Raw genomic sequence first — 19,676 nt, 5'->3', positions numbered from 1 at the left:
ATAATCTGAAATACAACCTAAATGAGCAGCAACTGCATCCAACAAATTTGAAGAGTCGCAAGTTTGATGTAGTCATTGCGTGCTATATACAGTATACAGTATACATATACAGTACCAGTCAAAAGTTTGGACACACCTGCTCATTCAAGGAGTTTTCTTTAATTGTACTATTTTCTACATTGTAGAATAATAGTGAAGACATCAAAACTATGAAATAACACATATGGAATCATGTAGTAACCAAGAAAAGTGTTAAACAAATCAAAATATATCAAAAAATGTTGATTCTTCAAAATAGTCACACTTTGCCTTACTGACAGCTTTGCACACTCTTGGCATTTTCTCAACCAGCTTCACCTGCAATGCTTTCCAAAAGTCTTGAAGGAGTTCCCACATTTGCTGAGCACTTATTGGCTGCTTTTCCTTTACTCTGCTGTCCAACTCATCCCAAACAATCTCAATTGGGTTGGGTGGTTGTGGAGGCCAGGTCATCTGATGCAGCACTCCATCACTCTCCTTCTTGGTCAAATAGCCCTTACACAGCCTGGAGGTGTGTTGGGTCATTTTGTCCTGTTGAAAACAAATGATAGTCCCACTAAGCGCAAACCAGACGGAATGGCGAATGGCTCCAGAATGCAGTGGTAGCCATGTTGGTTAAGTGTGCCTTGAATCCTAAATAAATCAGACAGTATCACCAGCAAAGTACCCGCACACCTCCTCCTCCATGCTTCACGGTGGGAACTAAACATCCGTTCACCTACTCTGCGTCTCACAAAGACACGGCGGTTGGAAACAAAAATCTCAAATTTACACTCATCAGACCAAAGGACATATTTCCACCGGTTTAATGTCCATTGCTCGTGTTTCTTGGCCCAAGCAAGTCTTGTCTTCTTATTGGTGTCCTTTAGTAGTGGTTTCTTTGCAGCAATTCGACCATGAAGGCCTGATTCACGCAGTCTCCTCTGAAAAGTTGATGTTGAGGTGTGTCTGTTACTTGAACTCTGTGAAGCATTTATTTGGGCTGCAATTTCTGAGGCTGGTAACTCTAATGAACTTATCCTCTGCAGCCGAGGTAACTCTGTGTCTTCCTTTCCTGTAGCAGTCCTCATGAGAGTCAGTTTCATCATAGCGCTTGATGGTTTTTGCGACTGCACTTGAAGAAGCTCTAAAAGTTCTTGACATTTTCCGGATTGACTGACCTTCGTGTAATGATGGACTGTCGTTTCTCTTTGCTTATTTGAGCTGTTCTTGCCATAATATGCATTTATAGGGCTATCTCCTGTATACCACCCCTACCTTGTCACAACACAACTGATTGGCTCAAATGCATTAAGAGGCACACCTTTTCATTGAAACGCATTCCACTTCATGAAGTTTGTTGAGAGAATGCCAAGAGTGTGCAAAGCTGTCATCAAGGCAAAAGGGTGGCTACTTTGAATAATCTCAAATATGAGGAAAAAAGACTGCTCTTGTGACTAGTATCACTGCTCTGACTAGTGTCACTGCTCTGGCTAGTGTCACTGCTCTTGATAGTGTCACTGCTCTTGATAGTATCACTGCTCTGGCTAGTGTCACTGCTCTTGATAGTATCACTGCTCTTGATAGTGTCACTGCTCTGGCTAGTATCACTGCTCTGACTAGTGTCACTGCTCTTGATAGTATCACTGCTCTTGATAGTGTCACTGCTCTGGCTAGTGTCACTGCTCTTGATAGTATCACTGCTCTGGCTAGTGTCACTGCTCTTGATAGTATCACTGCTCTGGCTAGTGTCACTGCTCTTGATAGTGTCACTGCTCTTGATAGTGTCACTGCTCTGGCTAGTATCACTGCTCTGACTAGTGTCACTGCTCTGACTAGTGTCACTGCTCTTGATAGTATCACTGCTCTGGCTAGTGTCACTGCTCTGGCTAGTATCACTGCTCTGGCTAGTATCACTGCTCTTGATAGTATCACTGCTCTGGCTAGTGTCACTGCTCTGACTAGTATCACTGCTCTGGCTAGTATCACTGCTCTTGATAGTATCACTGCTCTGGCTAGTGTCACTGCTCTGACTAGTATCACTGCTCTGGCTAGTGCCACTGCTCTTGATAGTATCACTGCTCTGGATAGTGTCACTGCTCTGACTAGTGTCACTGCTCTGGCTAGTGCCACTGCTCTTGATAGTATCACTGCTCTGGCTAGTGTCACTGCTCTGACTAGTGTCACTGCTCTGGCTAGTGTCACTGCTCTTGATAGTGTCACTGCTCTGACTAGTGTCACTGCTCTGACTAGTGTCATTGCTCTGGCTAGTGTCACTGCTCTGACTAGTGTCACTGCTCTGGCTAGTGTCACTGCTCTTGATATCATCACTGCTCTTGATAGTGTCACTGCTCTGGCTAGTGTCACTGCTCTGGCTAGTGTCTGCTCTTGATAGTGTCACTGCTCTGACTAGTGTCACTGCTCTGGCTAGTGTCTGCTCTTGATAGTGTCACTGCTCTGGCTAGTGTCACTGCTCTGACTAGTGTCACTGCTCTTGATAGTGTCACTGCTCTGGCTAGTGTCAGTGCTCTGGCTAGTGTCACTGCTCTGGCTAGTGTCACTGCTCTGACTAGTGTCACTGCCCTTGATAGTGTCACTGCTCTGGCTAGTGTCACTGCTCTGACTAGTATCACTGCTCTGGCTAGTGTCACTGCTCTGACTAGTGTCACTGCTCTGGCTAGTGTCACTGCTCTTGATAGTGTCACTGCTCTGACTAGTGTCACTGCTCTGACTAGTGTCACTGCTCTTGATAGTGTCACTGCTCTGACTAGTGTCACTGCTCTGACTAGTGTCACTGCTCTGGCTAGTGTCACTGCTCTGGCTAGTGTCACTGCTCTGGCTAGTGTCACTGCTCTGGCTAGTGTCACTGCTTTGGCTAGTGTCACTGCTCTGACTAGTGTCACTGCTCTTGATAGTGTCACTGCTCTGGCTAGTGTCACTGCTCTGACTAGTATCACTGCTCTGGCTAGTGTCACTGCTCTTGATAGTGTCACTGCTCTGACTAGTGTCACTGCTCTGACTAGTGTCACTGCTCTGGCTAGTATCACTGCTCTTGATAGTATCACTGCTCTGGCTAGTATCACTGCTCTTGATAGTGTCACTGCTCTGACTAGTGTCACTGCTCTGACTAGTGTCACTGCTCTTGATAGTGTCACTGCTCTGGCTAGTGTCACTGCTCTGACTAGTGTCGCTGCTCTGGCTAGTGTCACTGCTCTTGATAGTGTCACTGCTCTGACTAGTGTCACTGCTCTGGCTAGTGTCACTGCTCTGGCTAGTGTCACTGCTCTGGCTAGTATCACTGCTCTGACTAGTATCACTGCTCTTGATAGTGTCACTGCTCTTGATAGTGTCACTGCTCTTGATAGTGTCACTGCTCTGACTAGTATCACTGCTCTGACTAGTATCACTGCTCTTGATAGTGTCACTGCTCTGGCTAGTATCACTGCTCTGGCTAGTGTCACTGCTCTGGCTAGTGTCACTGCTTTGGCTAGTGTCACTGCTCTGACTAGTGTCACTGCTCTTGATAGTGTCACTGCTCTGGCTAGTGTCACTGCTCTGACTAGTATCACTGCTCTGGCTAGTGTCACTGCTCTTGATAGTGTCACTGCTCTGACTAGTGTCACTGCTCTGACTAGTGTCACTGCTCTGGCTAGTATCACTGCTCTTGATAGTATCACTGCTCTGGCTAGTATCACTGCTCTTGATAGTGTCACTGCTCTGACTAGTGTCACTGCTCTGACTAGTGTCACTGCTCTTGATAGTGTCACTGCTCTGGCTAGTGTCACTGCTCTGACTAGTGTCGCTGCTCTGGCTAGTGTCACTGCTCTTGATAGTGTCACTGCTCTGACTAGTGTCACTGCTCTGGCTAGTGTCACTGCTCTGGCTAGTGTCACTGCTCTGGCTAGTATCACTGCTCTGACTAGTATCACTGCTCTTGATAGTATCACTGCTCTGGCTAGTGTCACTGCTCTGACTAGTATCACTGCTCTGGCTAGTGTCACTGCTCTGACTAGTGTCACTGCTCTGGCTAGTGTCACTGCTCTGGCTAGTGTCACTGCTCTGACTAGTGTCACTGCTCTGACTAGTGTCACTGCTCTTGATAGTGTCACTGCTCTTGATAGTGTCACTGCTCTGACTAGTATCACTGCTCTGACTAGTATCACTGCTCTTGATAGTGTCACTGCTCTGGCTAGTATCACTGCTCTGACTAGTATCACTGCTCTGGCTAGTGTCACTGCTCTGGCTAGTATCACTGCTCTGACTAGTGTCACTGCTCTGACTAGTATCACTGCTCTTGATAGTATCACTGCTCTTGATAGTATCACTGCTCTTGATAGTGTCACTGCTCTTGATAGTGTCACTGCTCTGACTAGTATCACTGCTCTGACTAGTATCACTGCTCTTGATAGTGTCACTGCTCTGGCTAGTATCACTGCTCTGACTAGTATCACTGCTCTGGCTAGTGTCACTGCTCTGACTAGTATCACTGCTCTTGATAGTATCACTGCTCTTGATAGTATCACTGCTCTTGATAGTGTCACTGCTCTTGATAGTGTCACTGCTCTGACTAGTGTCACTGCTCTGACTAGTGTCACTGCTCTGACTAGTGTCACTGCTCTGGCTAGTGTCACTGCTCTGGCTAGTATCACTGCTCTTGATAGTGTCACTGCTCTTGATAGTGTCACTGCTCTGGCTAGTGTCACTGCTCTGACTAGTATCACTGCTCTTGATAGTGTCACTGCTCTGGCTAGTGTCACTGCTCTGGCTAGTATCACTGATCTGACTAGTATCACTGCTCTGACTAGTGTCACTGCTCTGACTAGTATCACTGCTCTTGATAGTATCACTGCTCTGGCTAGTGTCACTGCTCTGGCTAGTATCACTGCTCTTGATAGTATCACTGCTCTGGCTAGTATCACTGCTCTTGATAGTGTCACTGCTCTGACTAGTGTCACTGCTCTGACTAGTGTCACTGCTCTGGCTAGTGTCACTGCTCTTGATAGTATCACTGCTCTGGCTAGTGTCACTGCTCTGACTAGTGTCGCTGCTCTGGCTAGTGTCACTGCTCTTGATAGTGTCACTGCTCTGACTAGTGTCACTGCTCTGGCTAGTGTCACTGCTCTGGCTAGTGTCACTGCTCTGACTAGTGTCGCTGCTCTGGCTAGTGTCACTGCTCTTGATAGTGTCACTGCTCTGACTAGTGTCACTGCTCTGGCTAGTGTCACTGCTCTGGCTAGTGTCACTGCTCTGGCTAGTGTCACTGCTCTGGCTAGTATCACTGCTCTGGCTAGTGTCACTGCTCTTGATAGTGTCACTGCTCTTGATAGTATCACTGCTCTGGATAGTATCACTGCTCTGGCTAGTGTCACTGCTCTGACTAGTATCACTGCTCTTGATAGTGTCACTGCTCTGACTAGTGTCACTGCTCTTGATAGTGTCACTGCTCTGACTAGTGTCACTGCTCTGGCTAGTGTCACTGCTCTTGATAGTGTCACTGCTCTGACTAGTGTCACTGCTCTGACTAGTGTCACTGCTCTTGATAGTGTCACTGCTCTGACTAGTGTCACTGCTCTGGCTAGTGTCACTGCTCTTGATAGTGTCACTGCTCTGGCTAGTGTCACTGCTCTTGATAGTGTCACTGCTCTTGATAGTGTCACTGCTCTGACTAGTATCACTGCTCTGGCTAGTGTCACTGCTCTTGATAGTATCACTGCTCTGACTAGTGTCACTGCTCTGACTAGTGTCACTGCTCTGACTAGTGTCACTGCTCTTGATAGTGTCACTGCTCTGACTAGTATCACTGCTCTGACTAGTGTCACTGCTCTGACTAGTGTCACTGCTCTTGATAGTGTCACTGCTCTGACTAGTATCACTGCTCTGACTAGTGTCACTGCTCTGACTAGTATCACTGCTCTGACTAGTGTCACTGCTCTGACTAGTGTCACTGCTCTGGCTAGTGTCACTGCTCTTGATAGTATCACTGCTCTGACTAGTGTCACTGCTCTGACTAGTGTCACTGCTCTGACTAGTGTCACTGCTCTTGATAGTGTCACTGCTCTGGCTAGTGTCACTGCTCTGACTAGTATCACTGCTCTGGCTAGTGTCACTGCTCTTGATAGTATCACTGCTCTGGCTAGTGTCACTGCTCTGGCTAGTGTCACTGCTCTGGCTAGTGTCACTGCTCTTGATAGTATCACTGCTCTGACTAGTGTCACTGCTCTGACTAGTGTCACTGCTCTGACTAGTGTCACTGCTCTTGATAGTGTCACTGCTCTGGCTAGTGTCACTGCTCTGACTAGTATCACTGCTCTGGCTAGTGTCACTGCTCTTGATAGTATCACTGCTCTGGCTAGTGTCACTGCTCTGACTAGTGTCACTGCTCTGGCTAGTGTCACTGCTCTTGATAGTATCACTGCTCTGGCTAGTGTCACTGCTCTGACTAGTGTCACTGCTCTGGCTAGTGTCACTGCTCTGACTAGTGTCACTGCTCTGGCTAGTGTCACTGCTCTGACTAGTGTCACTGCTCTTGATAGTATCACTGCTCTGGCTAGTGTCACTGCTCTTGATAGTATCACTGCTCTGGCTAGTGTCACTGCTCTTGATAGTGTCACTGCTCTGACTAGTGTCACTGCTCTGGCTAGTGTCACTGCTCTTGATAGTGTCACTGCTCTGACTAGTGTCACTGCTCTTGATAGTATCACTGCTCTGACTAGTGTCACTGCTCTGACTAGTGTCACTGCTCTTGATAGTGTCACTGCTCTGACTAGTATCACTGCTCTGACTAGTGTCACTGCTCTGACTAGTGTCACTGCTCTGACTAGTGTCACTGCTCTTGATAGTGTCACTGCTCTGACTAGTATCACTGCTCTGACTAGTGTCACTGCTCTGGCTAGTGTCACTGCTCTTGATAGTGTCACTGCTCTGACTAGTATCACTGCTCTGACTAGTGTCACTGCTCTGGCTAGTGTCACTGCTCTGACTAGTGTCACTGCTCTGACTAGTGTCACTGCTCTTGATAGTGTCACTGCTCTGACTAGTGTCACTGCTCTGACTAGTATCACTGCTCTGGCTAGTGTCACTGCTCTGGCTAGTGTCACTGCTCTGACTAGTGTCACTGCTCTGGCTAGTGCCACTGCTCTTGATAGTGTCACTGCTCTTGATAGTGTCACTGCTCTGACTAGTATCACTGCTCTGACTAGTGTCACTGCTCTGACTAGTGTCACTGCTCTGGCTAGTGTCACTGCTCTGACTAGTGTCACTGCTCTGGCTAGTGTCACTGCTCTTGATAGTGTCACTGCTCTGACTAGTGTCACTGCTCTGACTAGTGTCACTGCTCTGACTAGTGTCACTGCTCTTGATAGTGTCACTGCTCTGGCTAGTGTCACTGCTCTGACTAGTATCACTGCTCTGGCTAGTGTCACTGCTCTTGATAGTATCACTGCTCTGGCTAGTGTCACTGCTCTGGCTAGTGTCACTGCTCTTGATAGTATCACTGCTCTGACTAGTGTCACTGCTCTGACTAGTGTCACTGCTCTGGCTAGTGTCACTGCTCTTGATAGTGTCACTGCTCTGACTAGTGTCACTGCTCTGGCTAGTGTCACTGCTCTGACTAGTGTCACTGCTCTTGATAGTATCACTGCTCTGACTAGTGTCACTGCTCTGACTAGTGTCACTGCTCTGGCTAGTGTCACTGCTCTTGATAGTGTCACTGCTCTGACTAGTGTCACTGCTCTGGCTAGTGTCACTGCTCTTGATATCATCACTGCTCTTTAATAATCGTCACGTATCGCCCTCACGGCCTTTGTCAGAATCTCAAATACAAAATATTTAGATTTGTTTAACACTTTTTTGGCTACTACGTGATTCCATAGTTTTGATGCCTTCACAATTATTCTACAATGTAGAAAATAGTAAAAATAAAGAAAAACCATGGAATGAGTAGGTTTGTCCAAATGTTTGACTGGTACTGTACATATATGGGACGAAATGCTTAACTTTTTACCACTTTAATTCACATATAAGTGAATTTGTCACATAAAATAGGGGAGACTATCCACAAAAAGTGCTGTAATTTCTAAGCAGTTCTAAACAGTGAAAGTTCCCTCAAATGAAAGATGGCAGTCTTCACTTTAACCTCATAGTCATTGTATCATTTCCAATCCAAAGTTCTGGAGTACAGAGCCAGAACAACCAAACATGTGTCACTGTCCCAATACTTCTGGAGCTCACTGTAAGTCCAATTACTTAATTACACCTACTCCCGCTCTCTCTCCCTCCCCCTTCTTCAACCCCACACACTGTCCCCTCTGTCTTGAATCCAACTCAGCTCTTTATGCCAATGGTAGCTTCCCCTCCCTCCCCACTCTTCCTCTGTGTTGTAAGTGATCTTAGTCAAGGCAGACACCTTTCAATCCTGGTAGGTATTAAAGACCTGCTCACTGCAGGTGGTCATATGAGACACGGTCCTAGCATGACCAAGACCAAAATCATGACGTGCACAACATTTTAAGCAACACATGACAATGTTCACAACCCTCCCTCTCCATCTCTAACCCACCTCCATCCCTCTCTACCCTCCCTCCCTCTATCTTTACCCTACCTCCTTCCCTCCCCCCTCTCTCCCCCACCTCCCTCCCTCCCTCTCTACCCCACTGCCTTCTCTCCCCTCCCTCCCTCCCTCCCTCCCTCCCTCTCTCCCTCCCTCCCTCCCTCCCTCCCTCCCTCCCTCCCTCCCTCCCTCCCTCCCTCCCTCTCTACCCCACTGCCTTCTCTCCCCTCCCTCCCTCTCTACCCCACCACCATCTCTCCCCTCCCTCCCTCCTTACCTCTCTCTCTGATCTATTTAAATGCTACTTTGACTCTGAGTGTTGTAAGTAAAACAATGTTGTTTTTATCGTGAGATAGTTATTTTATTTACCAAGCAACAAATCATGTGTTATCCAATTTATCAAAAACCTACTGATAACTATCTCTCTGTCTCTTCCACACTCCTCTCTTCCAATCTCCCTCCCTCCACTTCTCTCTCCCCCTCTCTCTCTCTCTCTCTTAGGGTGAGGAGAGGAACAACATGAACGAGTCTTTAGAGGAGCGTTTCAGAGTGTTGGAGCTACAGTACGCTGAGGCTGACAGCCTGTTGCACACCCATAGTTCCATCCTGTTTGATCTGCAGACTCAGGTCCGGAACCTAACCATGACGGTGGAACGAGTTAAACGCAACCCCGGCTGCATGATCAACATCGTCAGGACCAGTCCTCTGCTCAGCGCCCAGGAGGCCCTTCACCCAGGTGCACACAGAGGCACACACACACCAGTTGAAAGTATACACAAATACAATAATATATTGTATTACAATATGCAAATGAGGCATATTTGCATATTAGGATCATCTGTTTTTTGACACATTGCTTCAAGACAGAATGTTTTTATTATTGTGATAATACACTCAATGGTCAGAATTTTACACATCAGTTTAACAAAATATTGTAATTTTCATGGAATTATTTTATGCATATTTTGCATATATTTACACATAAAAGGACACAAGATATAAAACAAAAGCCTCTGTAAAAGTGTGACTATAAGACCTAAGAACCATGTGTGTAGAATAATGGGAATACATGTCCTTTGAAGACTGAGAAACATGAATTGGCGTACCCGGAACATGTAATTTTGAGAAAATGCAATTTTCCATAAATACGACCATTTATGTCACGTTAATTAAACTCTTATTCATATAGCACTTCAGAACTGACAAATAAACATCAAATATACCTTTTACCAATACATTAGCACGTTTAGTACATTTGCTTCAAGCATTATAGCATATGCTTGGAATACTGGTCTGTTGGGCAAATATGCAGTTTTGGGCAAATTCTCATATCACTTTTGTATGGCTGTTGAAATGTGCAGAACATGAATTAGCTATGCCTGCCCCATATGTAAGGCCCTGTTTGAGTTGTTGCTGGTGACACTTTACTTTGTTGACTGTGCCATGGGACCTGGGCCTATGCTTGGTAAACTCCAATGAAGCAGCTCTCACAACTCCTCTCTGATGGCTCAAGTGTCACCAAAGTGCTGTCAAGCCACCATTTGTTCATCACATTTGTTGTAGCTGTGGCTCCCTCATTGAACGTGTCTACTGCCATACTGGCTGCTCCGTCAATGCGGCATTTGCCCACGAAGACAGTTTTGGGGCATCGCAACCATATTGCCGATTTTGTAAATTTTATGAAAGTATATAAGTTATAGTTGCAAAATATCCCAAAATCTGAAAATTGTCAATGGAAGGAAAATCCCAATCTGTTAAACAGCTTCTTAAAGCTAGGCGTCCTGCTAGCGGGACAACTTCAGTTGAAACTGGAGGGCGCGCAATTCAAATAAATAATCATAAATATTATTGATATTAAACATTTGGGAACATACAAGTGTCTTATATCGGTTGAAAGCTTAAATTCTTGTTAATCTAACTGCACTGTCTGATTTTCAGTAGCCATTACAGTGAAAACATGCCATGAGATTGTTTGAGGACGGTGCCCCACATAGAAATATTTTTCACAGATAGCGATTCAATATTCACCTACTTTTTGAAAATCTTCCTCTGATTTGTCATCCAAATGGTCCCAGCTATAACATGTAGTGTTATTTTGTTAGATAAACTCATTCTTTTAATACCAAAAAGTGAGTTTAGTTGGCGCAATCATTTTAAGTAATTCACTCGTTCAACTTGCAGAGAAAGGAATCCGAAAATCTACCCTAAACTTTGTTTCAACAAGTCAAAATACATTTCTATTTACTCCTCAGATACTCTAAAATATAATCAAACTATACTATTGCTTACGGATAGAAGCATATTCAATAGGAAACTGATTTTAGCAGGTGCGTCCTGTCTTCATATTCCAAGACTGTGTCCTTGTTCTAAAACTGATATTTCTTATTCGTTTTGGAAGTTACAAGCCTGAAACCCTGAACATAGACTACTGACACCCTGTGGAAGCCATAGGAATTGCATCCTGGGAGATAGTTTCCAGTATGCCCTTATACTTGCCATTGAAAGAGCATGGTCTCTCTCCCCCCCCAAAAAAATAATTCTGGTTGGTTTTCCTTTGGATTTTCTCCTACCATATCTATTGTGTTATATTCTCCTACATTATTTTTACATTTCCACAATTTCAAAGTGTTTTCCTTCCAATGGTACCAATTATATGCATATCCTGGCTTCCGGGCCTGAGCAACAGGCAGTTTACTTTGGGCCCGTCATTCAGGCGGGAATTCATGAAAAAAAAGGGCCTAGCCCTAAGAAGTTAAAAACCAGGTATGTCTATTAGCAGATTAAATATTAAACCAGGTTAATCTATAATCTGTTTTAAAGAAAACACTCACAGCTGGTCTTTTTTCTTACATATTCTTCCTCAATGCTGCTGCTGGAAACACACATAATCATTGCAATAGTGTTTTATTTTCTAAATTCAAAATGTATTCATTAACTCTCTCTGTGTGTGTGTGTGTGTGTGTGTGTGTGTGTGTGTGTGTGTGTGTGTGTGTGTGTGTGTGTGTGTGTGTGTCTTCCAGAGGTGCAGCATGTGAGAAACTGTCCAATAGACTGTGCATCACTGTACTATAACGGGGTGTATCGGTCAGGTGTCTACACGGTGGTTCCCTCTCTGAGCTCCCATCCTGTAGAAGTCTACTGTGACATGGACACAGAGGGTAAGACTCACACACACACATTTGATAATAGGGTTACAAAATTCTGTGAACTTCCCCAGAATTCCTTGGGTTTTCCTGAAAACCTGGTTGGACGATTTCTGGAATTACGAGGGAATAAGCAGGAAATCCTCCAACCTGGATTTTTTTGGAAAACCAGGGAATTCTGGGAAAGTTCACAGAATTTTGTAACCCTATTATTAAATATGTAAAGCATTCTTAGTACAACATCCGTGACCTTTTCAAGGGCTAGACCTCTTGGTGTAATGGCTAACGTTGGCCTGACAAACAAGATGTCTCCTGTCTCCTGTGTCAGGTGGTGGTTGGACGGTGTTCCAGCGTCGTCAGGATGGGAAGGTGAACTTCAATAGAGGCTGGCAAGACTATAAGGAGGGATTTGGAGAGCTCAGGTATTTCATATTAATTGATTCATTGGCAAGTTAATTAGATTAATCTAATTAGTTAATTCACAGTTAACGAGTTTGTTTGGTAATTACTGATTGGCCAGCCAGTTATGAATTCTACTCACTAGTGTTCCAAGGTCTGAATCAGTGTCTGATTTTAGAGGAAAAGAATGGAAACCGGATATTATATTTTTGTTAGTTTTACTGTTAGTTTGTTCTTTCTTTTTATGTATGGGTGGACCTCCGTACCTCAGTTGGTAGAGTATGGCGCTTGCAACACCAGAATAGTGGGTTTGACTCCTGGGTCCACCCATATGTAAAATATATGCAAGCATTACTGTAAGTCACTTTGGATAAAAGCTAAATAGCATATATTGTTTGTAAAGTATTTTGCAAAAATTGTGTGAAATGTAGTTTGAATGAAGTTTGTTGTGGTTTAGTTGTGAGATCTGAGTATGAGACTGACCTCCCTGTAGTTCTAGTTCTCCGACTCTATAATAGAACTCCGACTCCCCTGTAACAGAACTCAGACTCCCCTGCAATATGACTCAGACTCCCCTGCAATATAACTCAGACTCCCCTGCATTATAACTCAGACTCCCCTGCAATAGAACTCAGACTCCCCTGCAACAGAACTCAGACTCCCCTGCAATATAACTCTGACTCCTCTGTAGGTCTGAGTACTGGCTCGGGAACGAACACATTCACCACCTGTCCACCCAGGGAGACTACAGCCTCAGGATAGACCTGGAGGACTGGACACATCACCACAAACATGCCTTCTACCAGAGTTTCAGGTATAGTAAAACACACACACGTTATCCTACCTGCCTGCATGTTTGAGCGTGTTAACTCTCCTGTGTGTGTGTGTGTGTGTGTGTGTGTGTGTGTGTGTGTGTGTGTGTGTGTGTGTGTGTGTGTGTGTAGTATTGAAGATGAGGAGAATCACTACCGGCTGCATGTGTCAGGCTACAGTGGGACAGTAGAGGACTCGTTCAGCTGGTACCATGATAAACAGGACTTCAGTACTCCAGACACGGGGGATATCTGCGCTGAGATCTCACACGCTGGCTGGTGGTACCACCAGTGTTTCTATGCCAACCTCAATGGAGTCTACTACAAGGTAGCGCACACACACACACGGAAAATATTCAGGCCGCTTTACTTTTTACACATTTTGTTACGTTTTATTTATTTATTTCACCTTTATTTAACCAGGTAGGCTAGTTGAGAACACCTTTATTTAACCAGGTAGGCTAGTTGAGAACACCTTTATTTAACCAGGTAGGCTAGTTGAGAACACCTTTATTTAACCAGGTAGGCTAGTTGAGAACACCTTTATTTAACCAGGTAGGCTAGTTGAGAACACCTTTATTTAACCAGGTAGGCTAGTTGAGAACACCTTTATTTAACCAGGTAGGCTAGTTGAGAACAAGTTCTCATTTGCAACTGCGACCTGGCCAAGATAAAGTGTAGCAATTCGACACATACAACAACACAGAGTTACACATGGCGTAAACAAAACATACAGTCAATAACACAGTAGAACAAAAGAAAACAAAAAGTCTATATACAGTGAGTGCAAATGAGGTAAGTTAAGGAAATAAATAGGCCATGGTGGTGAAGTAATTACAATATAGCAATTAAACACTGGAATGGTAGATCTGCAGAAGATGAATGTGCAAGTAGAGATACTGGGGTGCAAAGGAGCAAAAATAAATAAATAAATACATAGTATGGGGATGAGGTAGGTAGATAGATGGCCTGTTTACAGATGGGCTATGTACAGGTGCAGTGATCTGTGAGCTGCTCTGACAGCTGGTTCTTAAAGTTAGTGAGGGAGGTAAGAGTCTCCAGCTTTAGTGATTTTTGCAGTTCGTTCCAGTCAATGGCAGCAGAGAACTGGAAGGAAAGACGACCAAAGGAGGAATTGGCTTTGGGGGTGACCAGTGAGATATACCCACTGGAGCGTGACAGACATTGAGAGTAAAAACAGAACAATCTAAACCCCATAATGACAAAGCAAACAGTTGTATTTTTTTATTTTTGCAAATATATTAAAAACTGAAATCACATTTACATAAGTATTCAGACCCTTTACTCAGTACTTTGTTGAAGCACCTTTGGCAGCGATTACAGACTCGATTCTTCTGCGGTATGACGCTACAAGCTTGGCACAACTGTATTTGGGGAGTTTCTCCCATTAGTCTATGCTGATCCTCTCAAGCTCTGTCAGGTTATTTTTAGGTCTCTCCAGAGATGTTTGATTGGGTTCATGTCCGGGCTCTGGCTCGGCTACTCAAGGACATACAGAGACTTGTCGGGAAGCCACTCCTGTGTTGTCTTGGCTGTGTGCTTATGGGGTGGCAGGTAGCCTAGCGGTTAGAGGCAGGTAGCCTAGCGGTTAGAGGCAGGTAGCCTAGCGGTTAGAGGCAGGTAGCCTAGCGGTTAGAGGCAGATAGCCTAGCGGTTAGAGGCAGGTAGCCTAGCGGTTAGAGGCAGGTAGCCTCGTGGTTAGTGTTGGACTAGTAACTGGAAGGTTGCAAGATCGAATCCCAGAGCTGAAAAGGTCCAAATCTGTCATTCTGCCCCTGAACAAGGCATTAACCCACTAGGCCGTCATTAAAAATAAGAATTTGTTCTTAACCTTTTTGGGATAGGGGGCAGCATTTTCACTTTTGGATGAATAGCGTGCCCAGAGTGAACTGCCTCCTACTCTGTCCCAGATGCTAATATATGCATATTATGATTAGTATTGGATATAAAACACTCTGAAGTTTCTAAAACTGTTTGAATGATGTCTGTGAGTATAACAGAACTCATATGGCAGGTGGAAACCTGAGAAAAACCCAACCAGGAAGTGGGACATCTGAGGTTTGTAGTTTTTCAAAGCTTGGCCTACCGAATACACATTGAGATATGGATAAAGTTGCACTTCCTACAGCTTCCACTAGATGTCAACCGTCTTTAGAAACTGGTTTGAGAATTCTACTATAAAGGAGGGGCTCATAAGAGCTCTTTGAGTCAGTGGTCAGGCAGAGAGCCGTGGTCTCATGACGCGCGCTCCCGACAGAGTTACCTCTCGTTCCAGTGCTTTTCTGAAGACAAAGGAATTCTCCAGTTGGAACATTATTGATGTTTTATGTTAAAAACATCCTAAAGATTGATTCCATACATCGTTTGACATGTTTCGAAAGGACTGTAACGGAACTTTTTGAGTTTTTGTCTGGATGAAGTGCCTGCGCCTCATGAAGATGGATTACTGGACTGAACACGCTAACAACAAGTGGCTATTTGGACATAAATGATGGAACTTTATGGAACAAATCAGTCATTTATTGTTGAACTGGGATTCCTGGGAGTGCCTTCTGATGAAGATCATCAAAGGTAAGGGAATATTTATGGTGTTGTTTCTAACGTTGTTGATTCCAAAATGGCGGATATTCCTCTGGCTGTTTTGGGTTCTGAAAGCCGTTCTCAGATTATGCTTTTTCCGTAAAGTTTTTAAAAAATCTGACACAGCGGTTGCATTAAGGAGAAGTCTATCTTTAATTCTGTGAATAACACTTGTATCTTTTATCAATGTTTATTATGAGTATTTCTGGAATATCACCTGATGTTTTGGAATCAAAACATTACAGCACGGAAGGCGCCAATGTAAAATTCGATTTTTGGATATAAATATGCACATTGTCGAACAAAACATACATCTATTGTGTAACATGATGTCCTATGAGTGTCATCTGATGAAGATCATCAAAGGTTAGTGATTAATCTTACCTATATTTCTGCTTTTTGTGACTACTATCTTTGGCTGGAAAAATGGCTGTGTTTTTTCGACTTGGCTATGACCTAACATAATCATATGTTGTGCTTTAGCTGTAAAGCATTTTTGAAATTGGACACAATGGGTAGATTAACAAGATGTTTATCTTTAATTTGCTGTATTGGACTTGTTAATGTGTGAAAGTTACATATTTCTAAAAAAAAATCTTTAATTTCGCACGCTGCCTTTTCAGCGGAATGTTGTCGAGGGGTTCCGCTAGAAAGGTTAACTGACTTGCCCAGTTAAATAAAAAATAAAAAAGTTATGATCATTCTCCTGCTGGAAGGTGAACCTTCGCCCCAGTTTGAGGTCCTGAGCGCTCTGGAGCATGATTTCATCAAGGATCTCTCTGTACTTTGCTCCATTCATATTTCCCTCGATCCTGACTATTCTTCCAGTCCCTGCCGCTGATAAACATCTCCACAGCATGATGCTGCCACTACCATGCTTCACCATAGGGATGGTGCCAGATTTCCTCCAGAATTCAGGCCAAAGAGTTTAATTTTAGTTTCATCAGACCAGAGAATCTAGTTTCTCATAGTCTGAGAGTCCTTTAGGTGCCTTTTGGCAAACTCCAAGCGTGCTGTCATGTGCCTTTTACTGAAGAGTGGCGTCCGTCTGGACACTTTATGGGCTCCCGAGTAGTGCAGCGGTCTAAGGCACTGCATCTCAGTGCTAGAGGCGTCACTACAGATCCTGGTTCGATTCCAGGCTGTACCACAACTGGCCATGATTGGGAGTCTCATAGGCCGGTGCACAACTGGCCCAGCGTCGTTAGGGTATAATTTTTTTTTTTTAAAGAACAAATTCTTATTTAAATTTAACTGACTTGCTTAGTTAAATAAGGTTCAATCAAATAAATAAAAATTGGTGGAGTGCTGCAGAGATGGTTGTCCTTCTGGAAGGTTCTTCCATCTCCACAGAGGAACTCTGGAGCTCTGTCAGAGTGACCAAGGCCCATCTCCCCCGACTGCTCAGTCTAGCTGGGCGGCCAGCTCTAGGAAGAGTGTTGGTTGTTCCAAACTTCTTCTGTTTAAGAATGATGGAGGCCACTGTGTTCTTGGGGTCCTTCAATACTGCATAAATGTTTTGGTACCCTTCCCCCAGATATGTGCCGCGACACTACCCTGTCGTCTCGGAGCTCTACGAACAATTCCTTCGTCCTCATGGCTTGGTTTTTGCTCTGACAGGCCCTATCAACTGTGGGACCTTATATAGACAGGTGTGCATTTCCAAATAATGTCCAATCAATTGAATTTACCACAGGTGGACTCCAATCAAGTTGTAGAAACATCTCAAGGATGGTCAACCGAAACGGGATGAACTTGAGTCTCATAGCAAATACTGATGTAATACTTATGTAAATGTGATATTCCCAAAATTGTTTTTATTTTTATACATTTGAAATAAAATAAAACATGTAAACTGTTTTGCGTTGTCATTATGGGGTATTGTGATGTCATTATGGGGTATTGTGATGTCATTATGGGGTATTGTGTGTAATTTTAGAATAAGGCTGTAACGTAACAAAATGTAGAAAAAGTCAGTGTCTGAATACTCTCTAAATGCACTGTACACAAAAATTGCAGCCAAAACAAAAATAAGGTTATTTGCATCAGATGTGGTAGTCTATTTATTTGTTTGTGTGTGTGTGTGTGTGTGTGTTTTTCTCCCCAGGGTGGACGGTACTCCTCTAAAGCCAAGACTCTGCTGGGTCCTGATGGTGTAGTATGGTACAGCTGGAAAGATTCAGACTACTACTCTCTCAGGAAGACCTCTATGATGATACGACCTAGAACCTTCAGACCGCGCCTGTCACCGTGACGACAGCCCGTCGGGACCGTGGGAGACCTGCTGAGGTCGCTTCTGACGTCACCTTGGGATGGGACGTAGGACTGGAGAAGACACGAGGAGAACGCTGCAATGGGATTGTGTCCAACTGTTCATGGAGTCTAAGAGAGAGTGTATGTGCTTTCTTTCTACTTTTGAAATACTGTTCCCAGGAGCCCTCAGACAAACTGTCCTGCTCTTCCACTGGAGGGACTTACACAAACTGTCACTCTCTCCCACTGGAGGGACTTACACAAACTGTCATTCTCTCCCACTGGAGGGACTTACACAAACTGTCATTCTCTCCCACGGGAGGGACTTACACAAACTGTCATTCTCTCCCACTGGAGGGACTTACACAAACTGTCCTCCTCTCCCACTGGAGGGACTTACACAAACTGTCATTCTCTCCCACTGGAGGGACTTACACAAACTGTCCTCCTCTCCCACTGGAGGGACTTACACAAACTGTCATTCTCTCCCACTGGAGGGACTTACACAAACTGTCATTCTCTCCCACGGGAGGGACTTACACAAACTGTCATTCTCTCCCACGGGAGGGACTTACACAAACTGTCCTCCTCTCCCACTAGAGGGACTTACACAAACTGTCATTCTCTCCCATGGGAGGGACTTACACAAACTGTCCTCCTCTCCCACAGGAGGGACTTACACAAACTGTCCTCCTCTCCCACTGGAGGGACTTACACAAACTGTCATTCTCTCCCACTGGAGGGACTTACACAAACTGTCCTCCTCTCCCACTAGAGGGACTTACACAAACTGTCCTCCTCTCCCACTGGAGGGACTTACACAAACTGTCCTCCTCTCCCACTAGAGGGACTTACACAAACTGTCCTCCTCTCCCACTGGACGGACTTACACAAACTGTCATTCTCTCCCACTAGAGGGACTTACACAAACTGTCCTCCTCTCCCACTGACTTGCAACACTGTAAATACATACGTACTGTACATTCTGCCCTGATATTCCTCTGTCTATTATGTGAATACTTCCATACATCTGTGAATGTCCGTTTCTGTCAACTGTCTTGTTACTGATTAATTCGCTATGAGATCTACAGTCATGTGATAAAGTAAGTCCACCCTCATATTTGGAGCTAAATTCACACCACATTCATTGATAAAGGTAACCCAATTGAACAAATAACCCCCCCAAAAAAATGTACTACATAAATGTTATGCAATTAAAATAAATTATATTTTCTTATGTGGAAAAAGTTAGTACACTCCTTCCTTTACCATCACATAACGTGTCTCAAATTGGAATCAGGTGACAAAGATTAGAACACCATTAGAGAACCTTGGGAGGGTCCAGCCTTCCATAAAGATTAGAACACCATTAGAGAGAACCTTGGGAGGGTCCAGCCTTCCATAAAGATTAGAACACCATTAGAGAACCTTGGGAGGGTCCAGCCTTCCATAAAGATTAGAACACCATTAGAGAACCTTGGGAGGGTCCAGCCTTCCATAAAGATTAGAACACCATTAGAGAACCTTGGGAGGGTCCAGCCTTCCATAAAGATTAGAACACCATTAGAGAGAACCTTGGGAGGGTCCAGCCTTCCATAAAGATTAGAACACCATTAGAGAACATTGGGAGGGTCCAGCCTTCCATAAAGATTAGAACACCATTAGAGAACCTTGGGAGGGTCCAGCCTTCCATAAAGATTAGAACACCATTAGAGAACCTTGGGAGGGTCCAGCCTTCCATAAAGATTAGAACATCATTAGAGAACCTTGGGAGGGTCCAGCCTTCCATAAAGATTAGAACACCATTAGAGAACCTTGGGAGGGTCCAGCCTTCCATAAAGATTAGAACACCATTAGAGAACCTTGGGAGGGTCCAGCCTTCCATAAAGATTAGAACACCAT

General features: G+C 44.4%; 1 protein-coding gene across 1 annotated transcript in view; it reads left to right on the top strand.

The window, feature by feature from the left end:
- The window catches only part of LOC110517356 (angiopoietin-related protein 7), a 38,119-nt gene extending 19,098 nt beyond the window's left edge, over positions 1–19,021 (top strand). The window contains exons 3-8 of the mRNA XM_036962285.2: positions 9,068–9,302; positions 11,587–11,724; positions 12,038–12,131; positions 12,800–12,922; positions 13,053–13,248; positions 17,629–19,021. Of these exons, the coding sequence (XP_036818180.1) occupies positions 9,068–9,302; positions 11,587–11,724; positions 12,038–12,131; positions 12,800–12,922; positions 13,053–13,248; positions 17,629–17,775 (933 nt within the window). The 3' untranslated portion in view covers positions 17,776–19,021. The remainder of the gene's footprint in view (positions 1–9,067; positions 9,303–11,586; positions 11,725–12,037; positions 12,132–12,799; positions 12,923–13,052; positions 13,249–17,628) is intronic.
- Positions 19,022–19,676: the final 655 nt, after the last annotated feature.

This window comes from Oncorhynchus mykiss, chromosome 25 (genome assembly GCF_057628025.1).
Source record: "Oncorhynchus mykiss isolate SJ-2025 chromosome 25, ASM5762802v1, whole genome shotgun sequence".
In the NCBI taxonomy this organism is placed as follows: Eukaryota; Metazoa; Chordata; class Actinopteri; order Salmoniformes; family Salmonidae; genus Oncorhynchus; species Oncorhynchus mykiss.
Note: the sequence above shows the minus strand (reverse complement) of the source record. Positions and strands in the feature narration are given on the sequence as shown.